This window comes from Podarcis bocagei (genome assembly GCF_964188305.1).
Source record: "Podarcis bocagei genome assembly, chromosome: 5".
NCBI classification, from domain to species: domain Eukaryota; kingdom Metazoa; phylum Chordata; class Lepidosauria; order Squamata; family Lacertidae; genus Podarcis; species Podarcis bocagei.
The window spans coordinates 33,908,513-33,935,511 of NC_138129.1; the positions used below are offsets into that span (position 1 = coordinate 33,908,513).

The 26,999-nt window shown below is 39.9% G+C and overlaps 1 protein-coding gene across 5 annotated transcripts; it reads right to left on the minus strand.

Annotated features, from left to right (window-relative positions):
• On the minus strand, positions 1-26,967 carry CEPT1 (choline/ethanolamine phosphotransferase 1). Of its 5 annotated transcripts, none has more exons than XM_081194752.1 (9): positions 26,831-26,967; positions 24,561-24,970; positions 17,982-18,129; positions 15,477-15,618; positions 6,965-7,049; positions 3,316-3,447; positions 2,036-2,194; positions 1,554-1,679; positions 1-1,069 (listed from the first exon to the last, which is right to left on the minus strand). In XM_081194752.1, the coding sequence occupies exons 2-9, from the start codon at positions 24,897-24,899 to the stop codon at positions 950-952; spliced, it is 1,251 nt and encodes a 416-aa protein (XP_081050878.1). In that variant the 5' UTR covers positions 24,900-24,970; positions 26,831-26,967; the 3' UTR covers positions 1-949. The 5 variants fall into 5 exon arrangements, with proteins under 5 accessions (XP_081050878.1, XP_081050880.1, XP_081050879.1 ...); XM_081194754.1 differs by having other exon boundaries at positions 24,561-24,966; positions 26,831-26,966; XM_081194753.1 differs by having other exon boundaries at positions 24,561-24,966; positions 26,701-26,831.
• Positions 26,968-26,999: the final 32 nt, after the last annotated feature.

Sequence of the window (26,999 nt, forward strand, 5' to 3'; positions counted from 1 at the left end):
TTATGAGAATTTTCTTATTTATTAAAGAGCAGAAATAATTTTTTGCATAAATTTTATACAAAAAAAGTAACTGTAAATTTTGTATAGACTTTCCACTGAAGAAAACAGAAATAAATTCTTTAAATGTTTATTTTTTAAAAAATAAAATAAACTGAGATAACCACACTACCGCATGCGGACGCTCACCCCCACATCACAGGGTACCGGGGGTAGAATTTTAAAGATAAAAGGTGCAGTTCAACAAGCACAGCAGCTGAGCAACTTGAATTCAGCAGACACACACCACCCAACTGAAATGAACAGAGACTGCCCAGCCACAGTGGATTGCTTGCAAAGATGGCACTTTAGATGCCTGGTTTCCAGTGACAGTGCTGTGCCCAAGTGTCGTTTTGGATTCTTAAAAATCTACCTCTGGTATCAGTAACAGGTGAATAATGAGATCACAGTCCAGACTCAAAAGTCAAAGACATTCCAGCCACAAAAGCTAGTGGGGGATCTGTGTTTCACAAGCTCAACTCTTATTTTTTGAGTGGGTACTAAGTGAGGTTTTTTTACTAATAGATGATTTCTTAAAATTAGAAAGCAAATTGTCTTACAGCTTGTAATCACACTGTATTAGAGTACTCTGTTATTGGGAATCCATTTCCCCAAGAGTTTATGCCGTGTAGTCAAGGTAATTACAAAGACAAAGCTTTACTCTCTGCATGCTTTCCTGGGCACACAACCAGCAGAGCAGGCAATATGCATGTTTGACTGGAGAGTGCTTGGGATTCCCCTTTTGTTGGAGGAGGCTAGCTAAGGAGTAACAAAGAGTAGAAGTTATACAACATTATTATAAATTAATTTGTTCCTATCTGCTCCAGTTTTCATAGTCTCCTCAGTGTGGTTGTAACCTCTCCTGTAGAAAACAGTTGTGAGTTATTTCTTATTGTGTCAGTGACCAAGTTAACTAATGATGATTAGAATATGTGGAAAAGGTCTTGATCCTGAAGACATGGATGTGAAGGTGGGAAGCGATCTGATTGCAAACACTGACACAGTATCGGAGCAAATCAAAAAGGGAAAAGATCTGGAAGAAGAACATAAGTTACATGTGATATCCAAACATAAAGGCTCAGAAATAATTTGTTCTGCAAATTTTGTATCCTTTCTCTATGCAATGGGTTCCTCTCTTCAGTTAAGTGTAGAATTATCCTTGTCTTTCTGAAACAAAAGGCTTTTTCTAAACTCTAAAGCAGCCTTCCCCAACCTCCAGCCGCAGGTATATATTCCCTATTCATTGATATTCGACTCCTCATAATGCATTCTCTAGGTTATGTACAATAAACTAAATATAAAACAAGATAAAAAATCAAATCCAAAACAAAACCCCCAAATGTACGCCAGCATGCAAGAATAAAACAACTGCTTGGAAACTTATCTATGCTGCCCAGATTTTTTCTGTACCATTCCCTCGTTTTCATTAGACACCTGCAAAACTAAAGTTGCTTACGTTAACGTGAAAGAACACACAAGGATATTTTTCATGCCCAGAAAAATAAGGAAATACTTACCAGGGCAATCCAAAGTACAATATACTCGTCAATAAAGCTATTAAAATATTGGTCCAGAAACAAGAGTGCTGGGCCTATGAATGCTGTGTCATGCAGATGCATCTCACTCTTGGTCATATGTGCAACCTGTTGGGAAAAATTAAAACTCATAAATATTCTATTTCAGCATCTATACTGAATAATTTAATATTGGAGGGGAGGTGTAAACAACTGAATTCTGATTTCTCTTTATAGCTTGGGCTATCACCAATTTCCCAGGGCATACTCTGTTGGAAGCAAATGAGGCGTATCATTACATATGCCACTATACAGCTTTCATAAATGCAGTATTTGAAAGAAGTTTGGAAAATCATTGTTTGCAGCTGGAGAATGAAAGTAAACCTTTCACAACAAAGTATACCATATGAGACCAGCAAATACTAAGAGTTAAGTACTTTGTTTGTATTTATGGGACACCTCATAAAATAAATTCTCTAACTTACCACCAGTTTGTTAGTTATTTTAGCAGAAACAAAACCAAAAGTCAGTATGTAGAGGCAAGGATGCTTTTCAAAGAGTTGCACAGCAGATTTCTTGTAGATCATAGCGGCTAACGCAATGACGGATCCAATGTGAAGAAAGGGTGAAAGGACACTTGTTCCCTACACAGAGAAAGAGCTTTGTATTTATCAAGGGCATATTACAGAAACAAATATCTCAACATGCTATCTCCAGAACAACTGGAGGCTGGCTGACTGTCCTTTTGTAACATTCTAACGCTACCTTCTTTAATCCACTCAGCTGGCAGTAAGGAAGTGTAGAGAAGGATGTCACCTGGCTGTGTGGTTGGAGTCTCTAACAGAAAAGCAGGCACGGTGAACTTTGTGCTGCATGCCCAGCCTAAGTGCAATTTTAATCACAAAACAGCTTGATGAAATGCAATTCTTACCCAGTTCTAGCCTAACAGATGTGAACGGATGAATTTTTAAAGCACAAGTGGCCCAGATATTTTCATCTGGATGACGAAACAAAAACAATGTCTAGCACTACATACTAAAAAGTCAACCATCTTAGTTTAAAATGCAAAATCCACAAACACATCTATTGAAGATCAACATTTGTACTAAAATCTGAAAATAAGTGTGGTAGATCAGAGACATGGTTATTTCATCATCGGTGAAAAACGGAGAACCATTTACCATGTGAAATCTATGAATCTGCCCTAAAACAACCAGCAGGCAAACAAAAATAAAAATGTCAGAAAATTACAGGCCTTCTGGGTCAGATTTTTTTTTAAAAAAAGAAATTTCCTCATTTCCAAAGCCCCTGAAGCATTTGCATGCTTCATTTAGATTGGGATAGGGAATATTTTTTAACTCGAGGGCTCCCTTCCCTCAAGGGTAACTTGGGGTGTGCATGTCAGTGGTCAGCAGGGCTGATGCCACAAACATCCTGCCCACACTCCATCCACACACACACAATTTTCACACATCCATACATGATGATCTTTGCCAGCCACTGAGAAAGAGGGCTCCCTTTCTCAGCAAGTAGCTGAGAAAGTAGCTCAGCAGCTTGCTTGGCTTCTGTACTGAGCACAGAGAAAGAGGTTTTGATAGGCAACAGGACTCTACGGCCAAACTCCTTCCCAACTGTGTTCCTTATGCCAGTATGCAAAGTAGAAGACCATACCAATAAAATGAGTCCACTCAAAGACATATAGTATTCTAAAGACTGGCAGGGGAAAAGGGAGACTGAGTTACCCAAAAGGTAAAGAAAAACTCACTGCTATAGTTGATCCATTTTTGCCAACACCACCTGTGAAGATCACACCAAAGTAGTTTGTACAGGAGAATATGGTTCCTGCTACAGTACAAAGAGCTGGAAGTATTTTCACTGGGATGTTAAGCACTGGAATCTTAACAGGAGAGGAAGAAAAATATGGACACAGTTTAAAGAATTCTAGATTTCAAGTAAACTCAAACATTCCACTTTTCCAAATCTAGTATTTGGGAACTACCTAGAAACAACAGGGGGTACAATATTCTTTCACACATTACCTTTCAGATAGCTGAAGACCTGTATCCATGATGACAACACAGGAGAAATATCAGTATTTGAGAACTTATTCCTGGGGAGAGCAGACAATACTGAATGGACAGAGGAGTCAGTATTTAGGTTTCCATTCTGAGGTGGTCAGAAACCAGGATCCATGAAGTATGGTGTGGTAGTTAATGTTGACCTACCACTGGCAGGAGCAGGGTTCAAATCCCCACTCTACTCTCACCCTACTCTATCTTACAAAGTTGTTCTGAAGGAAAAGGGGGGCGAACCTGCACATCCCCTTGAGTTCCTATAGGGGAGGTGAGATATACATTAAATAATAATAAAGAAATTGGAAGTCACATAGAGGCCAGACTAGATAGGATATGTCTAAAGAATTAGGAAAGGACATTTCAAGATATTTCAAATTTTCATGTTAAGAGCTTAGAAATGAAGAAAAGCAAATAGAAAAGTAAGTACACAGGGCTGCAGTGTTGGTTGAAAACATGGTCAATTTCTGTACCCTGGCCAGTGGCCAGAGAGATGTTCTTGGGATGCTCGTAAAGCTAAACAATAGGGTGACGACATTCCTTGTTGTTTGTCTCCAGCATCCGACAAAGGTATACTGTCCCTGAAAAATGATGGTTCCATTATAATGCATAACAGTCATTGTTGATCAACCCTCGATGAATTTATCAAATTCTGTTTTTAAGCCACTTATGCCTGTGGTCATCACTGGATCTTGTGGCATTCAATTCCCTAGGCAAAATAGCATTATGTGGAAAAAGAACTTCCTTTTGTCAATTCTGAACAGCCACTGTCAATCTGTTTTATATAATTAATTTGCAAAATCCTAACCACCACCAAACTACAGCTGGTAGGGATGTTGCACTTACTCTACAGTATTATTCTGAAACTCTTCCCCTGAAATTTGAACTAAGAACAGTATTTGAAAAACAGTGATATGAACTTAACAAAACCAAGAGAACTGTAAAGAAACAAAAGGGGCTTGTTATTTAATTTGAAGATTATACCTCACCTTTCAATCAAATGATTCTCAAGACAGTTTACAAGTATGGGGTAATAAAGCAAATTCACCCAAGCTCACACATACACAGTCTAGTAAGCTGATGGATGCTCTCACAAGTCCCAGGGCAACTGACAGTTGTAGCACTGTTCTCTTTAAACATAAGAGGTGGGGAACAGATTTCCTGGAACAGCAGTTTCCTTGGCTAATGGATGGAACGAGGCTGATCTTCCCCTTGCCATGTCTTCTTCCTGGCAGGCAGGGGGGTGCAACATCCCAATGGCCATTAGTTTCTTGTCAGTGGCAGACACTAGAGGGTGGTCTTGGTACACTGGCACACACAGATGGTGCTGCAAAAGCCATTTGACAAATCAGTGGGGAGCAGGACGTCCCCCACCCTTTGGCATTAAATCAAAGTCCCACAGTTTGAGTGTAACAGCATCTTCACACCAATACTGGCACACAATGAGATTAGGGGAAGGAGTGGGACACCCAACCCTAATACAGGCTTTTGGCTAATTAAACCATCTATGGCCTTTTAAAATGTGGTGCAGGGGATTATTGTTGTTTGTTTGGTATGTATTTTTGTGTTTTTATATTGTCCACTGCCCTGTGATCTTTGGGTGAAGGGTAGTATAGAAATTTAACAATTAATTAAATTAAGTACCGTATTTTTCGCTCTATAACACGCACCCGACCATAACACGCACATAGTTTTTAGAGGAGGAAAATCCGTAGGCATGCCACCCGTAGGCATTCCCTCCATAACGCGCACAGACATTTCCCCTTACTTTCTAGGAGGAAAAAAGTGAGTGTTATGGTGCAAAAAATACGGTAAATACTGCTTCACAGCTTCATAAACCATGTTTTATGATGACTTGAACAATCATCCAAACTAAGCCAAGACCTGGGATAGCACAGTTGGTACAGCATGAAACTCTTAATCTCAGGGCCATGGGTTCAAGCCACATACTGGGTGAAAGATTCCTGTATTGCAGGGGGCTAGACTAGATGACCCTCGTGGTCCCTTCAAACTCTACAATTCTATGAGTCAATTAATGACAATCAACCAAATTTTCCTATTAACAAACAACTCTGTAAACAAATCATTTTTTAATTCTATAATGGCTGCACACACCACCACTGCAGCTTTAAAAAGAAGTGCTTTTAAATTTCTTTTTAAAAGAGTAGTGAGGAACAGCATAACTATCTCTCTCCCATCATGTCGTAAACATTTATGCAGGCATTCATTTACTCTTTGGGAGGCTGTGCACTTTCCATCTCCCTTGCTGAGCTGCATACCTAGTAGCAAGGTTAACAAAAGGCATAGAAGGTAACAGCAGTATAGTATCAGCTCTCCCCCCCCCCACCTTCTGCCTCTCTTCCATCAGCTGTGAACAGAATATTGCTCTATTGTCTTGTGAAACTATTGGGCAAATGCTGAAGTGCCACAGAAAGGCCCTAGAGAGAAAAGTGGAATGATTGAGTACATGTGCAATTGAAATAATAAGCAAACATTTTAATGATACATTTTCCTCTATACAAGTGGAGTTGTGTTTTTTTCCCCAGTATAAGAAACCACCAAAATAAGCAGCAGTTGTCAAGAAAATCTAAAAAACCCCACTGTGTATATAAATAGCACCATATTAAATTTTCAGAGCAGACTTCAAAATACTTTTATGTGTTTTATACTTCAAAGAAAGCTAGGCTTACTTTTAACCAGGCTTTTCTTGACACACCACTTCCTTTTGAGTGTAACACATTAACATTAACTCACATTTTGCAAGTTCCGCATTATTTATTTATTTATTGTATAATTAAATTGTAGCAGAAATTTGATTTGCAGCAAATTAGCTTTTGATTTTAAGATAGCTTACAAAACAAGACACACACAGCTATGTTATGGACCAAATTTTTATATTTTAGTAGACATACATATAGCATGCTCAAGCAACTATGGCAGCCAAATCATCTTAAAAAATTATTTAGTCGGACATAGTTACCAAAGATTTACCACTGCCATCGCATTTACGCTCAGGATCTGCATCCAGTTGCAATAGTCCTCCCTTTCCAAATTTAGCAGATTTGTGAACTGTCCATCAAGATGTGAATGCTTTGTTCAACCAACAAACCAAGTTTCTCCTTAATGAATATGTGTTGGGCTCCCTCTGCCTAAATGGCAGCACATAATACAAAAGAATGATTGCTTTAAATATCTTGTGGGATGAACCAGTGCAATATAGCCAAAACGGGAAGGTCTCTCCAACAAAAAGGAAAGAGATACTGTTCTAAATGTATTAACAAAATGGGCTGGGGAAAATAAACAATGTAAGTTACATGTGATATACAAGATGAACAGAATTACCATCGCTTGCCAAAATGTTGGTCCTCCAATCACTGCCAGTAAATGCATGGTTATTATGAAGACTTGAACTTCAGTCACATCAATTCTGATTAGGTACAAAAAAGCCAAAAAAGCACAATTACTCAAAGCCAATTATAATCCATCTGCAAGCATGGCAGCGCTCCTCTATCATGCACAAGGTAAAACAAAACAATGGAGAAAATGTTTTCTTGATATACTCTTGCTGTACCGCTGTTTGTTAACATCACAGCACAGAAAATGGAGATCTAGTTAGGGGTCGCAATTCTAGACAGTTCTAGATCAGGCATGTGTCAAACATACATAGCCAGAGGTGTTTTAAAGGTTTCTAGGGAAGTCAATCAACTGGCTGTAGAGGCAAACTGGTTTTAAGTGCAAGATAGATTTCCCATTCCACCGATGACTGGCTGCTGGACAGGTTTTCAAAACCCCTCTGGCTGCACCTCTGCTTCTCTCCTACCTACACCATGACTGTCTAGGAGTGTGGCCAAAAGGAAAAGTTGGAACTTGTTTACTTCTTTCAGCTAACCATAAGCAGTTGCAGAAATGTAAGCATTAAACCTTGCCCACCAAAAAAAAGAATTCCGACTCTTACTTTCTTGAAAAAAATGTTTGCCCTCATCACAATCTTTCTCCTTTCATTCTGTCCTGCTATTCACATAGGCATGGAACTGCTACCAGTCTCCTAACCATGGATAAGACATTAGGACCCTCACCTCTCAATAATAAATCTTCCCTCTTTATTTTTTCCCATGGTTAAATGTGATACCTTCGGGCAGTGACCATGCTTAAAGCTAACCAGCGTTTGAAGCAGGTTTGCAAACTCTGGTTAAGAAGCATCCCTGAGTAGCACCCAATTGGTTAAGGCAAATAAGGTAAGGGGGATTTGCACCGGAGAAGGGAGGAAGGGTGCAAGCCTGCAGCTTGCTACCAATATCTTAACCATGGTGAAGAGCTTGGCAGTGTTACACCTTCAGTGAACCATCAACACCACTGTTTTCTACTAGTCTTAGCTAGTGCTGTTCTTTTGAAGGGCACTTGGTTGCAACTCTGAAGTTTGTGGGGTTTGGGTCTTCCTTAATAGGCCAACTGACACTTATGGGTAGTATGAATAAGCCATACTCAGAGTAGCCCCAGTGTAACGATGTAAAGACTGCATGCAGCATACATGTTTTCACCATTTATTGTTAATTATGCAGATTCATTAGCTAAGAGGCCATGGTTGGCTGTGGACTACAGTGCTCCTGTTAAGCAGGTGACCATGTTAGAAAGTGAGGGCACATTCCTGGGTACCCTCCCCTCTTCTCAAAGGTGAGCAATGCCAACAAAGCTGACAGTGCTGACTTTCTGTTTGATGGATTAAGATTCTTCCATGAATCACAATAAAAGTTTAATTTCAGATAATCCTGTCTTGTCTTTCATGAAAGAGAAGGAATGCTGCTGAATTCACGGAGAGTAATAAAAAAGTTGCATATGTGTACATACTCCATTTGTATAATGATAAAGTATATAATTGTATGTACATAATATAAAGAAAAATAAATAAATCATGGTTTCTTAATTTGCCACATGCTTTCTACTCTCTTTCTTTTCCACAGGCATTACTAATGGACACCAATTCACTCCCTTATTTTCACAAGAGAAACATAATGTAGACCTTAGCACTAGAAATGAAATGCTTCTGTTTATATGTACTTTATACCTACAATCTACATAGGTTCAAGTTCCAAAGCCAAATGGGGATGTGCCCGCATCCAAGGGCCAATTACAAAGGAAAGTGTCTTCACACCCAGCATGAGTTACATAATTTCTGAAGGCACTTGATTAAGTGTATGGCTCATAACTTCTAACAAACGTTTGGCCTCAAATCACTGCTAACATAACATTTAATACTCTGTTGTGGCAGATGCAATTACTGGTTCAGAAACTTTAATTAGTTTCATCTATGATGGCAGGAGGGGAAATATACACCAAGAAGAACTGGATTAAGCAAACTTGTGTAAATCACACTGTTAGTCAAAGAGAAAACTGAGGCAGCAGAGAGAGTACAGAAGAGGAAGAAATATCTGAAAGTGGGAAGAGGATGGGTTTGTGAGAAAATATAATAGATTAACATATGAAGTCTTACAATGAGAGACTATAACATTTTCAAAACACTCCCTTCAAATACTTACAAACTGTGTTAAATCCATTTTATGTCCCACATATGATCAGCATTTCAGGACCACACTTGCACTATCAATTATGTTTGTGTCAGGGAGAATCCCTATTATAAATTGACCTTGTGAAAGAAATAATGTCTGCATTTCAATTTACTATTTTTGCTTTAATTCAGATTTTATTAACCATTATTTTATGTTTGAAGGTATTAAATGCATCATTTACATCTTTAAAATCTAAGATGTGAGATCTCAACTTTTTTACATTAAATGTACAAAGCTGAGGTGCCAGTTAAACTCACCAGGCACAGGTTCAGATATGAACTTGCAGGCCATATTACTGGCCTGAAAGAGGCACATACTGCAAATCACCAACTTATTCTTTGGTTCTGATAAAATCTGAGTCAGAATTTCTAGCTTACTCCCAACACACACACCACCTACTAAATGACAACTTTGTACAACTAGAAGTAGTCCCACTGGGATATATATACCCATATTTTTCGCCCTATAAGACGCACCAGACCACAAGACGCACCTAGTTTTTGGAGGAGGAAAACAAGAAAAAAAATATTCTGAATCTCAGAAGCCAGAACAGAAAGAGGGATCACTGCGGAGTGAAAAGCAGCAATCCCTCTCGCTGTTCTGGCTTCTGTGATAGCTGCGCAGCCTGCATTCGCTCCATAAGATGCACACACATTTCCCCTTACTTTTTCGGAGGGAAAAAGTGAGTCTTATACAGCAAAAAATACGGTATCTCCTGGCTGCACAAAGCTGTCAAGGGTAACCAGGGTCAGGGAGAGTTGCAGGCCTTTCTAATGCCTGTGTCTTTGATGGCAGTATCCGTAAAAATCAATGGGGGCAGGTAGCCCCCACAAAGAATACTGCCAACCCAAGGGTCTTCAGGTGGGCATTGGATTTCCCTCCAAAACTATTTTAAATCTTTCTATTTAGTGGAACACCGCTCTATTAGACTGAGATGGGGAATTTTAAAAGATTGCACCTGCGAAAGACCACTTGTGGTGGTGCATACTCTGAAACAAAGTGGGACACCTTCTGTCTAATAGTTTTCACGGGTGCAGCTTATTTACCTCAAAATGTTCAGTCAGTTATGTGCAACTCCAGGGGCCATTCTACCTCAAGTCCTCATTTCGCCATGTACTCGTTTGGTCTTGCTTTTTTAAAAAAAAATCTGATCAGACGTATATATGAAAATAGAAATAAAAATGACAGCTGCTCCACAGAGTTGGGGCAAGTTAGCTGTAAAACTCGTGAAAAAAATATTCAGGGTCCTGTTGACTTGTCACAGTTTTATTACGGTATGAGCATCCCTCAAACCTGGAGGTCTTCAGTTCAAATGCCACCTCAACCACTACTCACTACAGGGTTGCAGCGAAACTACTATGCCCCAGCATCTGTCCTTCTCAGGACCTTACATTGTTGCTATAAGGATTACAGACCCCATGTTGCATTTGAACAGCTGAAAGCATGATATAAATGCTATTTTTTCCCCTTACTGATATTACATGCCGGCACAGCTGACTCTCAGTTTCAAACTTATCAGCAGTCTGCTCTGCAGCTTGTTTTGTGCCCCACACCAAGTCATCCAAACTGTATGCTGCTTCATACAATATGCCAGAAATGCTTGACCAAGGTAATCAGTATTTCCTGCAACTTTTGGTATGAGCAGAGTACAGCTAGCTCCCATGCCCATGTGCCTGAGAGTCTTGTTTGGAATGGGACTCCCCACCCCGACCCCACTTGACTGTATCAGGAGTGAAACAGACTTCAATCCCCAAGTTTAGCAAGTACTGAAAAAAACAACACCCATATGCTACTTGGCAACAGGTACAAATTAGACTGAGAAAGGTTGTTCCAGCAATCTTTCTGTGTGAAATGACTTTTGCTTTCACAAATAATATTAATAGAAAGAGGTTCAAGAAAAGGACAGCAAAGTTAAGCAAGATATTGAGAGATTCAGAAGACCCAAGTTTAGTTGCTTTCTTAGAATTATGTCATCTTGAAGAAATAACATATTCATATGGGATTCTACCAAGCAACAGAAAGCTCAAAACCCCTTCTAAGAGCTTGAATTTACTTTCCTAATATCTAGGTAAAGGGAAGCTGGCAATGGAACTTCGGTTTATGAGGAAATTACATCACTATTACAAAGATGGTTAGGAAAGATCCTATAGCGCTCTTTCCTAAGCGTGAGGGCAAGGAACTCTAAAACATGACTAAAACTGCAATCCTAACCCAATTTACCTGAGAATAAGTCCCACTCAATTCAGTAAGACTTACTTCTGAGTAGAAATGGTTAGGATTGCCCTGTAAAAATACTTTTCTAACATCAATATATTTCACGATAGCTAACTATGTTAACAATTCTTTTTCCTGGTGGAAAGGTTTCTAGCAAAAAAGGGAGGAAATATTCCAAAGGTGTTCCAACAAAATTAATCCAGACCTTATATATAGAGATGGTTCCACCACTCTGGCATTCTGCTCTTCAAAGAGGTGAAGTCAGTTCTGTGTATTTTACAGTAGCCAATAGGGGAGAAAACACCAGAGTTTCAAAACAAAGCTTTTTTTGTTTTGTTTTAAAGTAAACAGGGGCGGAAAAGTTCAATAATCTGAGTGAGTTTTTATTTTTCATTCAGTCATTATGAGTTGCCTTTAAAACAAATGTCCATGAAATATCACCAGGAAAACAATTGGCATTTTTGCAGTTACTCTGTGCATGACAAAAAGGTGCTGCTTCTAGAGATTTCATGCCATTGTTCATTGGGTAACACTGATTTGTATCTGTTACCGTGTTATTCCAGAACCCAGGTCCCAGAGTTCCTGTGAGAAGCTGAATTATTGCAAGACAGAGTTCAGACTCTGTAACATCAAATCTATGTGTGAGGGAAAGAAACATTTAAAAACAGCTTGCTTAGAAATCTTCAACTTAATAGTTCCATAAGAACAGTTTTTCACACTGTATTAAGGATACAGACTTGAAATCAGGGTAATCTCCTTCAGAATGTTATGACAGTTGCAATTACAATTATAGAGAAAAATGAAAAGCAGTAGTAAATCCACATCCCATACAATTTAATTCAATCCCACTGACGTCAGTGGTAAAGTGCCCATTGAGTTTAATGGCTTTGGACTGTACTCATAAGGAATCTGAAAATATTATAAAAGCAGTACATATTTCAAATACAAATTACTAGGCAAACACCACAGAAATTGAAATTAAAGATTTACATTTTCAATAACAATACTGAATTAATACAATAAAATTTGAAACTAAATATTACGTCAGTTGTAACAGTAATATTTTAACCCAATGAATGCAAATAAAGATAATATGTTTACAATCATGTGACTTAAACTTGTGTTTAAACTTGTGTGTAAATTTTACGTTTACAGTGGTATCTCAGTTTACGAACAGTCTTGTTTACGAACTATTCGGTTTATGAATTCCGCAAAACCGGAAGTAGTGTTCTGGCTTGCAAACTTTACCTTGGTCTACGAACGGAAGCCGAACGGTGGAAGGGCACCGGTGGCGGGAGGCCTCATTAGGAAAAGCACGCCTTGGTTTAAGAACAGATTTGGTTTAAGAACGGACTTCCGGAACACATTAAGTTCAGAAACCGAGATACCACTGTACTCAAGAAAAGCAGCTATAAGAAGGAAGCTTTACTCACACTAGATTCTTTAAGCACTTACACTGGTCTCTTTGTAAATAAAGCAGTAAGAAGAATGTAAGGGGGCTGTGCATCTATTTTATATTTATTAAAATATTCCACGTTAAGGCTGAAATGGTCTGCAGAACATTGAACTCACGTGCAACTTACTTCTTTCTTTAGTTCACAGAACACTATTTGTTCTGCACCAAGCAGACAGTCTACTTTCAAATTTAGCTAATGTTTCGGTCACCATGTATTGTTAAGGCTTGTTTCCCCCAACTATCATTCCTGCTTTAACATTACCTATGAAGCTTTGAATCTAGTAAAAATGTACTCTTCAAACTGTATGAATGGTAACTGGTGACACTAGCATTATACCTTGTGGCACCGCAATGAAGATAGGCGACAGAAAGGCTGAATGCGAGAAGATGTCAGGTCACTTATTGCTAAACAAGCTCCCTACCCTTGAGATGGGTGTGGACAATAATTTGCATGTTCTGATTTGATTAGTCAGTGATTTTATAACTTAGGTAGAAACAATACTTCTTCTTTTTTTTTGCCTTTTAAACCTGCTAAATCCTTAACTAGTGATCTGTAATCACTATATTAAAAACAGGCACTAAAACGTGAATTGTATTTAGGGAAGCAGAAACATTCCATGATAGGTAAAGCTAAAGAAAGGAACATTTTAAAAAATAACGACAGCATTCAACATGCAAAGTAAACAATTACTGCAATCTAAGCAATGCATCTGATTTTTTGAATGCTACGTTTAAACATTTGGGTAATATTCAGCATTAGTTATACTCTGTGCAGCTACTCAAGTCCATTTTTAGGCCATTATAATCGAACATTTGCATTTAAATAAAAGAGAAGACCTAATGAAACAAAGCTAGCTGAACTAGCACAGTCTACCAGATTGAAATGAACCAATCATATTTTTCAAAATGTATAACACATTTCCTTAAAGGTTACAGAACAGAATGCTTGTTCTTTCTTGCTTTGTCAAATAAAACAAACTTGGTTAATTAGTGTACATTTCAAACTGTAAAAATGTAAATATAGCATATATTTAAAGATGTGTTATTTAATATTATGTAGTTCTTTTTTCCAGCAAAGCTGCTAAGCTTATGTCTCACCTCGTGTTACACTCAAGCTTGGGTTTCATTTCATGATATGCACTAACTAACCTAGTGACAGCCTAGTGACTCCCTAAACTGGAGTTCAGTGAGCTCTCCAAAATCCAGAATTGTGGGTCAAAGACAATTGCATGAAATCACTGCATAAAACAGCTACATACATTTATCTTGAGTATGGAGAAGGGTGGGCAATAGAAAAAATAGACATATACACAGATTCCAATAAGCATATCTTAGAATTTGCAGAAAGGAAGTTAGGCTGCAACACTTCAGCCTGAAAGAAACTTTAGCTTCCATAGTAGCAATTGAATGGCCTACATTTGTCTATTTTCTACTGGATGTATGATATTATTAATGCTCCAAGAAAGCAATGCCCTTCTGAGGCACTAATTTTAATATTAAGTAATTAACACACCACTGTAATTTTGAGAGACAGAAGGGATTAATCCTGGCAACTGTCCTTCCTTTCCCCATTTTTTTTTAAAGTTTACCCAAAACTCTTGTTTGCCTGAATTACTTTTGCCCTTCAAAGCTAGTTTTGCAATGTTTTTATACAACACTGAACTCTAGTGCACTCCATTAAACTTTCCCACTCATTTCTTCCCTCTCCTCTGGCCTGTATCTGCATACCAAAGCAGGTAAAGCGGGAGGCATCTAAAGAAACCAGTATGGCTGTATAAGGAGCTTACAGATGAGCTGAGTTTTAAGAAGGCCATATATAAGAAATGGAAGAAAGGGGAAATCACAAAGGAAGAGTATACCCGAGTAGCCAACAGTTGCAGGGAATGTCTGGTGGGCCAAAGCTCAGAATGAGCTTAGGCTTGCAAGAGAGGTTAAAAATAATTTTTTAAGTGTCTTCTTTCTTCTCCCCCTCCCCGCCCCCACCTTCCACTGTGGCCACCATGAGCAGCAGGTGCAAAAGTTGCTCCACGGCTTTACAAAGCCCTGCTAGCCAGAGGAGGGAGTTTGGACTGTGGTCTAAAATGGAAAAAACAGAATTGCATGGCACCTAATTATGTTTCTAATTCCTACACTATCCTTAATCAATCTGTGCTGTTAATAAACTATGATCAGGGACACCATTGGGGCCGAGCTATTTTGGGGGGCCCAGTTTTGAGAGGGTGGAGGAGACCGAGCGCGGAACCGAGCATGGCACAGCTTCAGTGGCCAGCTCCTCCTCCTACCACAGAAAGAGGCCACATGAGAGAGAGGAGCCACTGGCCACTGAAGCTGCACTGCACTCAGCACCATCCTGAGCCGCCTCCTGACATCATGTGTGTGACACTGCCCCAATCTCTGGTGCAAGTTGGTGCCTCTTATTTTCAACCTGATTATTCACTATGATGAAAAGGTGCCGGACTGAAAGAACAATTTAATTAGCACTACTTTTGTTTAGGCCAAAACATTGCTTCAATATACTCTGCCATAGATTATAGATTTGCATATACCTTCTGACTGACTTAATCACTTAGCAGTGTAATGTTTGGCAATATTAGGTTTCTCTCTTAGGTGGTTTACTTACATTCCAAAGCGCAATGTTCCAGAGACATATGTCTGCCAGTGTGCGCAGTAAAACATGAACGTTCCAGCAAAACAGCAAAAGAACATCCAGTCAGGATTTGTCCCCAGCTGCACAGCAATACACGTTCCCAAAACCACAAACACTGCAGAAAAAAATTAGTTAAAATGAGCATAGATTACAGATTTCAAAAGCAAAGAATGAACAAACAAATGTGTTCAATAGTCTGTAGTACGCAGTTGGCACTCTCTTTTACTTACTGCTCTGTATTTTTGATGCATGGTCATAAGAATTTTAAGATTCAAGATCAAATATATGCATAAAGTATAGTCAGAAACAAATTTCAACAGTCAAAGTAACTAAACTAGAGAAAACTGGTGGGTTCTCAGTTCCATCAGAATTTATACTGTTACACATTTTAAATATGAAAATAAAATTACCATTGAGTTTTAATAACTGCATGATTTAGATTGCAAATTTTAAACACACTTGTCTGGGAGTAAGTCTCATTGAATGGAGTGAGATTTACTTCCAAGCGGACACACATAAGACAACTGCATGGTAAGTAACATTTCATAACCACTGGGCAGCCCAATTCTGTTATGGTTAAGTTAATGTGGCACTACAGCAGATCCAGAATTGTTAGATTGATACTGTAATTCTGCAAACATAATAGGAAAGAGGAGAAATCTGACTATTAGGATTAAGCACACTGGTTTCCTTTTCTTGTGTTATAATTCCTCCTGCTTCCCCTAATCAAGGTAAAGGAGCGTGAAATTGATGAAGCAGTATTTGAAATAGCTTTGCTCACTTTGCTGCCCTTTTGTAGCAAAGTACTTAGTACACAGGTTGTTAGACAGGAACTCAACTACCGGTACTTAATGTATCATAGCATTAAGCATCACTTTAAGCAGCACAGCTAATTTTGGTTGCAACTGGATGAGACTGTTTAGTGTTTTTATCAGAGGTTCTTCATGTTTTATTCTGTTTAGTAGGTTTAGGGGTGCTTAATAATGTTTTACTAAACATTATTTCTTAACTAAAAGTTTTATTCTATTTTATATTTAACATCCAACTTACAGCAAAACTGTGCTAAAATATCACAATTTCAATTTTCATGTCAAAATTTGGATGTTCAGTGAGTTCGACAAAATGGTCCAACAGCTAAGAAAATTACACATACAGTTTCAGTGTGTGTATGCTTTGTACCCAAATTTTGCACACTAGTCACATCTTAGATAATGTTTTTAAAAAACCTGTTAAAGCTACTTTGGGGGCTTCAAGGAATTGGGCAGTCCCTGAGCTAGCCTACAGGACAGTTTGTGAAGCTTCTGAGTCTTAGGCACTTGCAATCACTGACCATGTGTGGATGGGACTGGACCAAGTTAAAGCAAAGCAGTGTTTCGACATATAATCTCTGTAAGTCCTTTCCACCTACAGGAACAGGGCTGAGACTAAGGGAGGTCCATCACATAGACACAGGTAAGAGCTCAGAGAGACTCTGCCTAAGCTGCACTTGGCTTCAAGTTTGGTTGGACAAGCTGAGGGATTGCACAAAGCCTTTGTTCCTGAGGCTCAGGAGCTTCCCTGAGTTGTAGCATGTAGGCTAACTCAATTTCTGGCATCTTATTAAACAACCTTATAATCTTTCATAAACTCCCTTCTGATGTCTAGGATTTGTTTGGAAAATGGATGAAATTCCAGGGGAACTGGAAAACCATGGTGCTTTTCAGCAATAATGAAGTGAGAATGAAACTAAAAGACTCAGATCAGTTTGCACATCACATTGAACCATAATTCAAATAAGCTATTGTTTAATGTGAATGTGTAGCATCCTAAGTGCTCCAGCCAGGAAACAAACCACGGAGTGGCATAGCATGACCCCAGAACCTGGGCTTGTAGTTTGTTTCTCTCCAAACACATGGAAAAACCAAGGTATGCTAACCACTTATGGTTTGTGGGTTTTTTTTGTGGGGTGGGAAGGATTCATGAGTCCAGGTTTGGATGCAAGACTAAACCAGACTATGTTTGGTCTGCTTTCCAGCAACATGGCAGGTGCAGGGGTGAAGTGCCTGTGATTTCAGTGGCATGTGCAAGCATGCTGCACTCTCACATTAAACCATCACTTCTTTTAACTATAGTTTAAGGTACTCAGCTCTACTTTATTGCATCTTTGTTCAAAGAATCTGGACAGGGGGTAGATTAAAAATCTAAATGCCCAATCATATTTCAAATATTTAAATACTTTAGATTTACTGTCATTTTAACATAAGGATTTAAACTATTTACTATGAAATTAAATTTACCTAGTGAAATTTTGATTCTGTATTAAACGTACTAGCTAAACCTTGAAAGATGGCACAGGATTATACAATCAGAGTACATTATTTTCATTCTGCCAGAGCGCCAACGGTTTTTCTTTCTGTTTGCAGTTCAGTATCCCAAGTATCCTTCAAAGTATAAATGACTTAACAGACCCTTATATTTCAGTAATATATGACATAATACCTGTGGACAGTGAATCACAGCCATGGTCAAAAAGTTCTCCCAAAGGGCTACTACTATTGGTTCTTCTTGCTTGCTTCCCATCTATAGCATCCAAAGACTGGTATATGAAAAGGCCACAAGCACATGCAATATATGCCCAAGCAGGTGCCTAAGAGAGAAAGTATGTGACTGCAGTTAATGTCAATAAAAAGTTTACAGGGTCTTAAATCAGATGTGGTTCTCCCATGCTGCAAATTTATTCCCAGTTTTAACTACAGTGGTACCTCGGGTTACATACGCTTCAGGTTACAGACAGTTCAGGTTACAGACTCTGCTAACCCAGAAATAGTACCTCGGGTTAAGAACTTTGCTTCAGGATGAGAACAGAAATTGTGCTCCAGCAGCGCGGCAGCAGCGGGAGGCCCTATTGGCTAAAGTGGTGCTTCAGGTTAAGAACAGTTTCAGGTTAAGAATGGACCTCCGGAACAAATTAAGTACTTAACGGAGGTACCGCTGTATCTGTAAAAGGTTATAAATATTCCCACTTTTCTGGAGTGTGGAAAACCTAGCTGTGATGACATGGTTTGCCTCAAGTACTCTTACAGTTTAATCTGACACATGAAGCTAGTCTCACTCTGCTCAATAGGTCCCACTCCCAAATACCCATGTATTGTGCAGGATACCTGAGAATAAGTCTCAAAGTCCAACAAGTCCTAATTCTGTAATGTATCTCTGGTACATTCATCCCAGAAAAGCATACCTGGCTCCAAGCATAACACAGGAACATAAGAAGCTGCCTTATGCCAAGTCAGACCATTGGTCCATCTAGCACAGCACTATCTACACTGACTGGCAGTAGGTCTGCATTATTTTTAGACAGGGGTCTCTGCCAACCATACCTGGCTATGCCACATATTGAACCTGTAACTTTTTGCATGCAAAATGAAAGCTCCACCACTGAGCCACAGACTTTCCCAAAATATTTTCTGCACCAGGTTGTGACTTTGTTTTATACACCCAAACACTTGAGTGTTGACATCTGTCTCTTACTCACTCTCAGTGGGTGGTTTTTAGCTGCTTGCAGTTTTATTGTGATGGCTTGTAATAGTTTTATAGCAGGACATGTGTACTTTGGCAACTTTGTGGGAATGTTTGATCACTTGTAAGTTTTTCATATTTGTTTACTATGTAAATCACCTCAATATCTTTGAGTATAAGGTGCCACATAAATAAAATAATAAACTATGCACTGTTTTTGTCTTAGTTTTACAGTTTATGTAACATACTGGAAAGAAACAAATTCTCTCAAAATTTACCCTTAGCACAGATTCTATGGCACACATTTTTACCAAACATTTACAATGTCTAGGATTAGGCTACTTCCCAAATTTCTTACATTTTAAAAATTTCAATACTATATAAAGCCCTCAGTAAATAACTTGTTCACACAATTACTTCTCCAGCTTTGAGCACTACATTAGCTTTCCTATAGGTGATTCTTACCAGGACTAGAAACACTGTATCCTACTTGCCAAGAATGTAAAAAGGCAATCTCTGGCCATGCTTAAGATACACAAAGGAATGGGGAAATTTTCAGAGCTCATTTGGGCCAAAGCCTCAAATAATCTAAATCACTATTTCAATACATTTTCAAAAATGCAGAGAAATTTCAAAGGCCCCATGTCAAGTGGGAATGTTTGATTCCTGCATTTTATTATTGCATACCACCCTAGAAACAAACTGGCACCCATTCTTGAAATAGTTAACATTTAACTACCAATGTGTATTTAAGAGAACTGCAGTAAAGGGGAGAAAATTTCAACAAACCTTTGCTATATAGATATGAGTGATTTGGGTTTTGGTGAATCTTTTTTCTGTTTTTTGCAATTTTTTGGTTTTACACAAAGAAATAATAATTTCTTATAAGGTATGAAGCCTGTCTGCTTTACTGGGTGATCATAAAATATAAGTTGTATACTGCAGTATCAATATTATGCAAAAAATATGCTGATCCAGCCATCAATCCCACTCTCAAAAGGAAAACCAAAACAGTGCTCTGCAATACAGCAGTATATCATAAATGCTGATCTAGATCTTTAATGCCTTGATGAGCAACAATGCCTAAGTCTGTATCAATTAATCTCAATTTTGTAATAAATACTATTGCTAGTCATTTTATATATTTCTATGACACTTCCCCTAAAATGTCACCTCGAACTATAATTTCTCTGCTCTATTTTTCTCCTCCCCCTCTATTTAAACATCATCAGAAGCCTAAGTAAATATTCTTTCCCTGTCTCACAGAAACAACTCTGTGCATGTCTCAGGGTGTATATACAGATAGTTACTCAAAGAGCTGAGGCAGGATTTTAACTGTAACTCAATATATGTCAACTTGTACTTCTCAAGGATTGCTAATCAACTGGATGTTTGCAAAGTACTATCTTACATACTTGTACTACTTGAGAATAACTTAGTAGTAGTAGTAGTAGTAGTAAAGCAGCATTCTTGCTCATTGTTTAGAAGGTGACATTGAATCACACATGTATATTTATGAAATGAGTATGAGGAAGACATATGAAATAAATAAACAAGACAGATGTAACTAAGAAACTTCAGCATATATGGGGTTTCCAAGAAGTACCTTAAATATTTAGGGAAACAAGAATTACAAGATAAAGGATGTGTCTCAAGGCCTTCCCAATTGTGTTCTGAGAGTCTGATACAAAGTACAACACTCACACTGGATTGTTGTCAGGAGGAAAATGCCTCTATTGATAGCAGAGTTTAACTGTGCTTATGAATAAAGTTGTTCTTCTAAAATGCCAGATCCATGGAATCTTTTACTTGTACAGTGCAGGTCCAGAAGTACTGATCCCCAAAATCTTATGACTATTTGCACTCCTAATTTTGCTCTTGTCTAGACAAGTAGCAACTGGAAATACTCAATAATACTAAAAGGTAGATGTAGTACTTAATGGATAGATTAAATATAAGAAAGAAGTATTACCTAAGTGGAGTTATGCAAAGGCCACAGTGCTGCTCTGTGCCCTCATTAATTATCTGGATGAAGGAGTGGACAGCAAATACACAAAAAACACAGATTAGGATGGATAACCAACACTTGTTGCAAAAAAATAAAAATTCAAAGGGAGGGAAGCTATAATAGAGAAAAGTGTGAGTTTTGAAAACAAGATCCAGACAAGCAGTAGCATTACTAAAGATTTTTTGGTAACTAACAAAAACAAAATTAGCACAAGTCAACAATCTTACCTGAAATCAAAAGAGACAATGAAATGCTTACTTTTATTATTGAAGCAATTCCTCAAAGACTATGTAAACCAAAGATGGAGAACCTTTTCTAGTCCAAAGCCTGCATTACCTTGTGGGGAATATTTTGGGGGAGCACATGCCAAGTTGTACAAGGGTCCAGAAGTAAAAGTGGGCAGAGTAAAGTGACTCTTAACTTTCTTCCTTTCGACCATGCAAAGCAAGTCATCCCTTCATCCAGGCAAGCAAGAGGTGTCATCACAGTTTAAGGTCACATTTCAACCAGACAAAAACACATGAAGAAGTGTTAGGCAAAGCCTTTAAGAAGTGTGGCCTAGGAAGACTGGGTGGTCTATGGAGAGTCCCATGGGCTGCTGATAGAGGTCTGCAGAGCTATATCTATGGCTCAGTTTCACTAAATAGTCCCATAAGCAGAAGCCCCCTATCCTCCCCCCATGGCCCCACAAACAGGTGTTGGGGGAGGGTTGGAAAAAACCCCAGAACAGCACAAGTGGGAAGGAGAAGACTTCATTCTATCAGGAAAATAGTAACGCTTGCGCTGATGGAGCAATCTGCTTAGTGCTACGCTGAATTCCTCTCTTAGACTCTGGGTCTGAGGTTCCTCACCCCTGCCATAGGCAATAATATTGTTCTGTCGAGCCTATAGGCCCTAAGCGACTTAGGACTCAAATATCTTAAAGACTGCCTCATTCTCTACAGACACCCCCTCACCCCAAATGTGAAGATCAGCAGAAAGGACCATCTTAGTAGTTCTACCTCTCAGAAGTTCAGGGTGGTGGCGGCCTGGAAAAGAGAATTCTGTTGTGAAATTCCCTCCTCACAGAGGTGAAACTGGCTTTTTCACTATATAGCTTCCAGCAAATGCCGAAGACTCACCTCTTTACCCTGGCCTTTGATACTTGAAATGGGTGTTTTCAGGGCCCACTTTATGCCTTTGATTGTAATCAATTTTAACAGTTATAACACTGAATTTTAAATTGTTGTAACCCACACTGGGACATGCTCATGAAGGGTAAGTAATACATGTAATGAACAACAACAACAGGGGTGGGAAACTGCATCCAGATAATGGGCCAGATTCTTATCTCTTCTAACTCATGGGCCAAATTTGACACATGGGTGGGGCTGCCCACCTCTCAAGCACCTGATGTTACAATGATGTCAAGTGATACAGGGCTTTGAAGCCCTGACAATCAGCTGATTGTTGGTACTTTAATGTACAGCAGAGCTCTTCAAAGTGCTGATGACCAGCTGATCATTGGGATTTCCTAGCAGAGCTGAGGATTGCAAAGAGGCTTGCAAAACTGCTGAGGTTGTGCTTGAAGTCCTGACAACCAACTAACAGTGGTGCTTCAAAAGCTACCTTTGCCCCAACCCAACCACCTTTTTACCTTCCCACACCTGACACCATACAGTAATACCTCTGGTTACATACCATCCTCCTTGCGAACGCTTCAGGTAATGAGCTCTGCTAACCCGGAAATAGGTGCTCCTGGAAGCAAACTTTGCCCCAGGATGTGAGTGGAAGTCACACACTGTAGGCGCATGTGCAGCGGGACGCCCTATTAGCGAAAGAGCGCCTCAGGTTAAGAACGGTTTCATGTTAAGAATGGACCTCTGGAACAAATTAAGTTGTAACCGGAGGTAGCACTGTATATGAAGTCAAGGCAGCTGGGCATGCCTTGGCCAAAATGGTGTGGCAGGCCAAATGGGGAGGTCTGGTAGGCCAGATTAGGCTCACAGGCTGGAGGTTCTCCACCCCAATATAAGGCCTCATTTGGAGTACCATGTGCAAAAATTGGAAAAGATCCAGTGAAGAGCTATAAAAATGATCAATTGCCAGAAGAGTAAAAAGAAGAAAGTATGGTTATCCTAGGAAAGAACCAAGATGCAGGAAGGGAAGGAAGGGGGGGGGATTATTTACCTATTGATTAGAGTCAAAATACGGGAAGGTATAATTAGAATTCCCTAATATTTGGAACAGTCACTGAACTAACTACTTGAGAAGTTGGGGAATCTCCATTATGCGCAGGCATCTGTCAAGAAACTTAAGGTGAACCTGCTCCTTTCTTAGAAGAAGAGAGATTAATTAGGTAATACTTGATGATGCTTTCAAACCTTAAGATTCTATTTTTAACATGCTATTTATATTTTATTTATTCAAAAATTTATATAATCTTCACTTTATCTATATGGATATACATAGGCACCTGGCGAAGCACAATACAGATCATTAGTAATCCCTTTCACATATAAGTTTTTGAGCAGGAATCCTGCTAAGCAGCTGCTAAACACTACATAAGTAAAGGCAGAAAAACAAGTATCTCAGCACAAGCAAGTTTCATTAGTAGGGTGCTGAGTCACTTAGAGCTTATTACATATATATTTCATAGCAGTACAGATGGAAGGAAAACAGATCATGTACTACAGAAAGCTTCTTGAATTAAGGAAAAGATATCTATTGCAATGGTGTGATGTGTGCAGAGTCCTCCAATATTTGATAGCTGAATTCCAACAATAAACAGCTCAACTTTTGCTTCCCCCCACATATATTTTAAAACATTTTAAATCTCCAGGTCTCAGAGAATGACAAGAGCCTGGTAGTAACAGACCTTGAGAGAGAGGCATTTTGATATTCTTCATATTTTTCATGTTTATGTTTGATATCTCTGCCCTTGTTACAAATTTTATGAGCTCCACTGCTAAACTTTCTATCATTCTCACATTCTGTCACACATCAGTCAACATGCATTGCATAGTGCTCATGATATTATGAAAATCTTTGTGAAAATGAACAATGTATCTTATTTTGAAACACAGTGGAAATACACTCCGTTCTGTGATTCTCTTCGTCTAGCGGTTTTTTCGTCTTGTGAAGCAAGCCCATTGACGGATTAGCGGATTAGCGGCTTTTAGCGGCTTATCGGATCAGCTGATAAGTGGCTTAGCGGCTTAGAAAAAGGGGGGGAGGAAAAAACCCCCGCAGGAACTCGCAAGACATTTTCGTCTTGCGAAGCAAGCCCATAGGAGATTCGTTTTGCGAAGCACCTCCAAAACGGAAAACTCTTTCGTCTAGCGAGCTTTCCGTCTTGCGAGGCATTCGGCTTGCGGGGCACCACTGTAATTAAGGATTGTGCAAAAGTATTACTGGGAATTTTAGAAACATAATTTAGATCCTTTAAGAGCAAAAATTACATACATAAAACTCCAGATATGTCTGTTAACAGAACACCAAAGTAAAACATAATACTGAGCCGTTCAACAGTACAATCCCTTCCTCAAAGAAACATTAAGAGATATTTAACTTACCTGCTCTGTAGCTGTCGGACAGTAACACACTAATATTATGGTTGTGCAGATGTTTATTATCAGTCCAACTATTGTAATCAGATTAGGGGCAATCCAAGCTGGTACTCTTCTAACTAACCATTCCCAGTAGCCTTGCATTAGTGGTTCAAGCAGGGACCGTCCAGCACTTTGATACTTGTGTTCTTCTAACCGTTTTAGCTGATGTTTTGTCAAAGGTGGCGTAGGCAACTGAAGCAGCTTGCTTAATGTACATCCTGCTGAAGGAACATGACCATAGCGCACAGGGGATTCCAACTGCAATTCCCCACATCGTTTCTTCACGGATCGATTCCCACTCATGGATTTATTAGCCTTAATGTTGTATTTGACAGATTTTAACCGTTGTAAAGTATCTCAAGATCCTGGTCTATCTGGAACATAAAGTATTTAGATTAATGTAACAGGTGAAAAGCTGTCAGGAATGTCTCAAATGTTTCAGAGCAAAACATGAGATATTTGAAGGCCCAATACTACTCACAAACAAAACAAACAGTGCTCAGAGATTCACGTGATAGAATAAGTGCCCCCACTACTATTAGACAGAAACCATAAATTGAAGTTGCAGCTGTTGCTGATCTCTTTATTTTAATGCATTCAAGACAGCAGTAGTCATGGTTAGTTTCTTCCCAGCACTAACAGGGGTGAGCAAAGCATGTGCAATCAGCTCATGCATGGTAATCCATGGCTTACAGTTTACAATGACATGTGAGCATGGCCACAGTGTCTGTCCCAGGCTATGCTGTTCTTCAAGTTGGCTCTAGACAGAGAAAACAGATCAGCCAAGATTTGCAATTACGGTAGTTTGTGGCCACCAACATGGCATTTAGCAGCCATTAGTCACAACTATAAGCTACTTTAGGAGAATCTGGACATATTCAGGGACATAGGGCAAGGACTCAAACTATCTGAGGGTAAATACAAGGAACAAGTTTAATAAGTAGTCTCTTTTTGATTGGGGGTATTTGGACATGCCAATTTCTCTAAATGAAACTTAAGTTTGTACTTCAAAGAACCCCTTTTTATTTGTTCCTTGCTATTAATACAAGCAGAAAGCATCCATCTGGTGCATTATGAGAAGTAGTTTTGCAAAGAGTGACAAGAAGTACAGGAAAGGAGAAAGCTTTTACAGGATTCAGCAAAATAAATAGAAGATAAAGAGATAAAACTGAAGCAATCTTATTCAAGTCTTATGGATGATACAAAATGAAAGCATTTTTTTTCTTGAACTCCCTCAGGTTGCCTAGAGTTTCAGAAATCATCTATCCCTGAAAAGTACAACAGAAGCTTGCCAGACCCTTGCTAATAATTCACTTCAGTTAAATAAGCAGGTCAGAAGCACTGAGTCAATACAGTATCAACAGTCACAAACTAAAGAAAAAGCACAGTGCCAAGATCCAGTCCAAAGTCTCCACTCTGGTCACCAGACTACAGAAATTACTCCAAGGATGGGGTGGGGGATGAGGAAACCCCACACCTGCCCTTAGGGAAGTGAAAGAACCGCACTTTCACTGTCAGGGCACATACTTTGCATGTAAGCCTCCTGTAAAGAGAACAGGGATGCCATAGCGGCTGAAGGGAAGCAGGGGGCGAGGCTGATTGAAAGACCTATACCTGAGACCTTGAAGGGCCGCTACCTGGGCTAGATGGGCCAACGCTCTGGACTCCATGCAAGGCTGACCCTCCTGCGGTCTTGAGACACTAGGTGCAGCCTTGTCATGAGCCTGCCACGCCTGTACCTGACGCAAACTGTGGCATGCCTTGTGTGTGTGTTTGTAGCGCGGAGGGTGGTTGTTTTGACTTGTCCCAGCAGCGGCACCCGCTCCGATTACACGGCTCCAAGGACTGACTGACATGACACGAACTGCGGCAGCCCACCCCCTGTCTCTCGCTCTCTCTCTGGCACCGGGAGCCACGCACCGTCCCAGGCGCGGCGGCCGGGGAGAGGAGCCAACGGCAAGGGCAGCCTCCAGGCTCCGCTTAGCGCAAGCCACCCGCCCACCATCCCCTACGCAGATGCCCCGCAGGCTCGGCGGGCGAGAAGAGACCCCCGCGAGCCGCCTCGCCGAAGGACCCCGGTGGCTGAGGTGGGGGGAGAACTCACGTTAGCCAACCCTCCGCTGGGCCCGGAGGAGACCCGGCGCCGTCGAAGGCCGAGTTCCCACCACCAACACCGCCCCCCGCCCGGCAGAGACCATCGCCCTGAAGCGCGCCGAAAAACACCCGGCATTTACCTCAACCAGCCTCTTCGCCCAGGCGGCGCTTTTACGTCCCTTTTGCGGCTGCCGTAAACAAGGCCGGGTTGGTGGTTGCTTAGGACGGGCGCGCGAGCGGGCAGAGGCTCCTAACGGGGAGCCGGCGGGAGCGCGCGCGGGCCGGCGGCAGGCTGCTTGGCTGACTCCA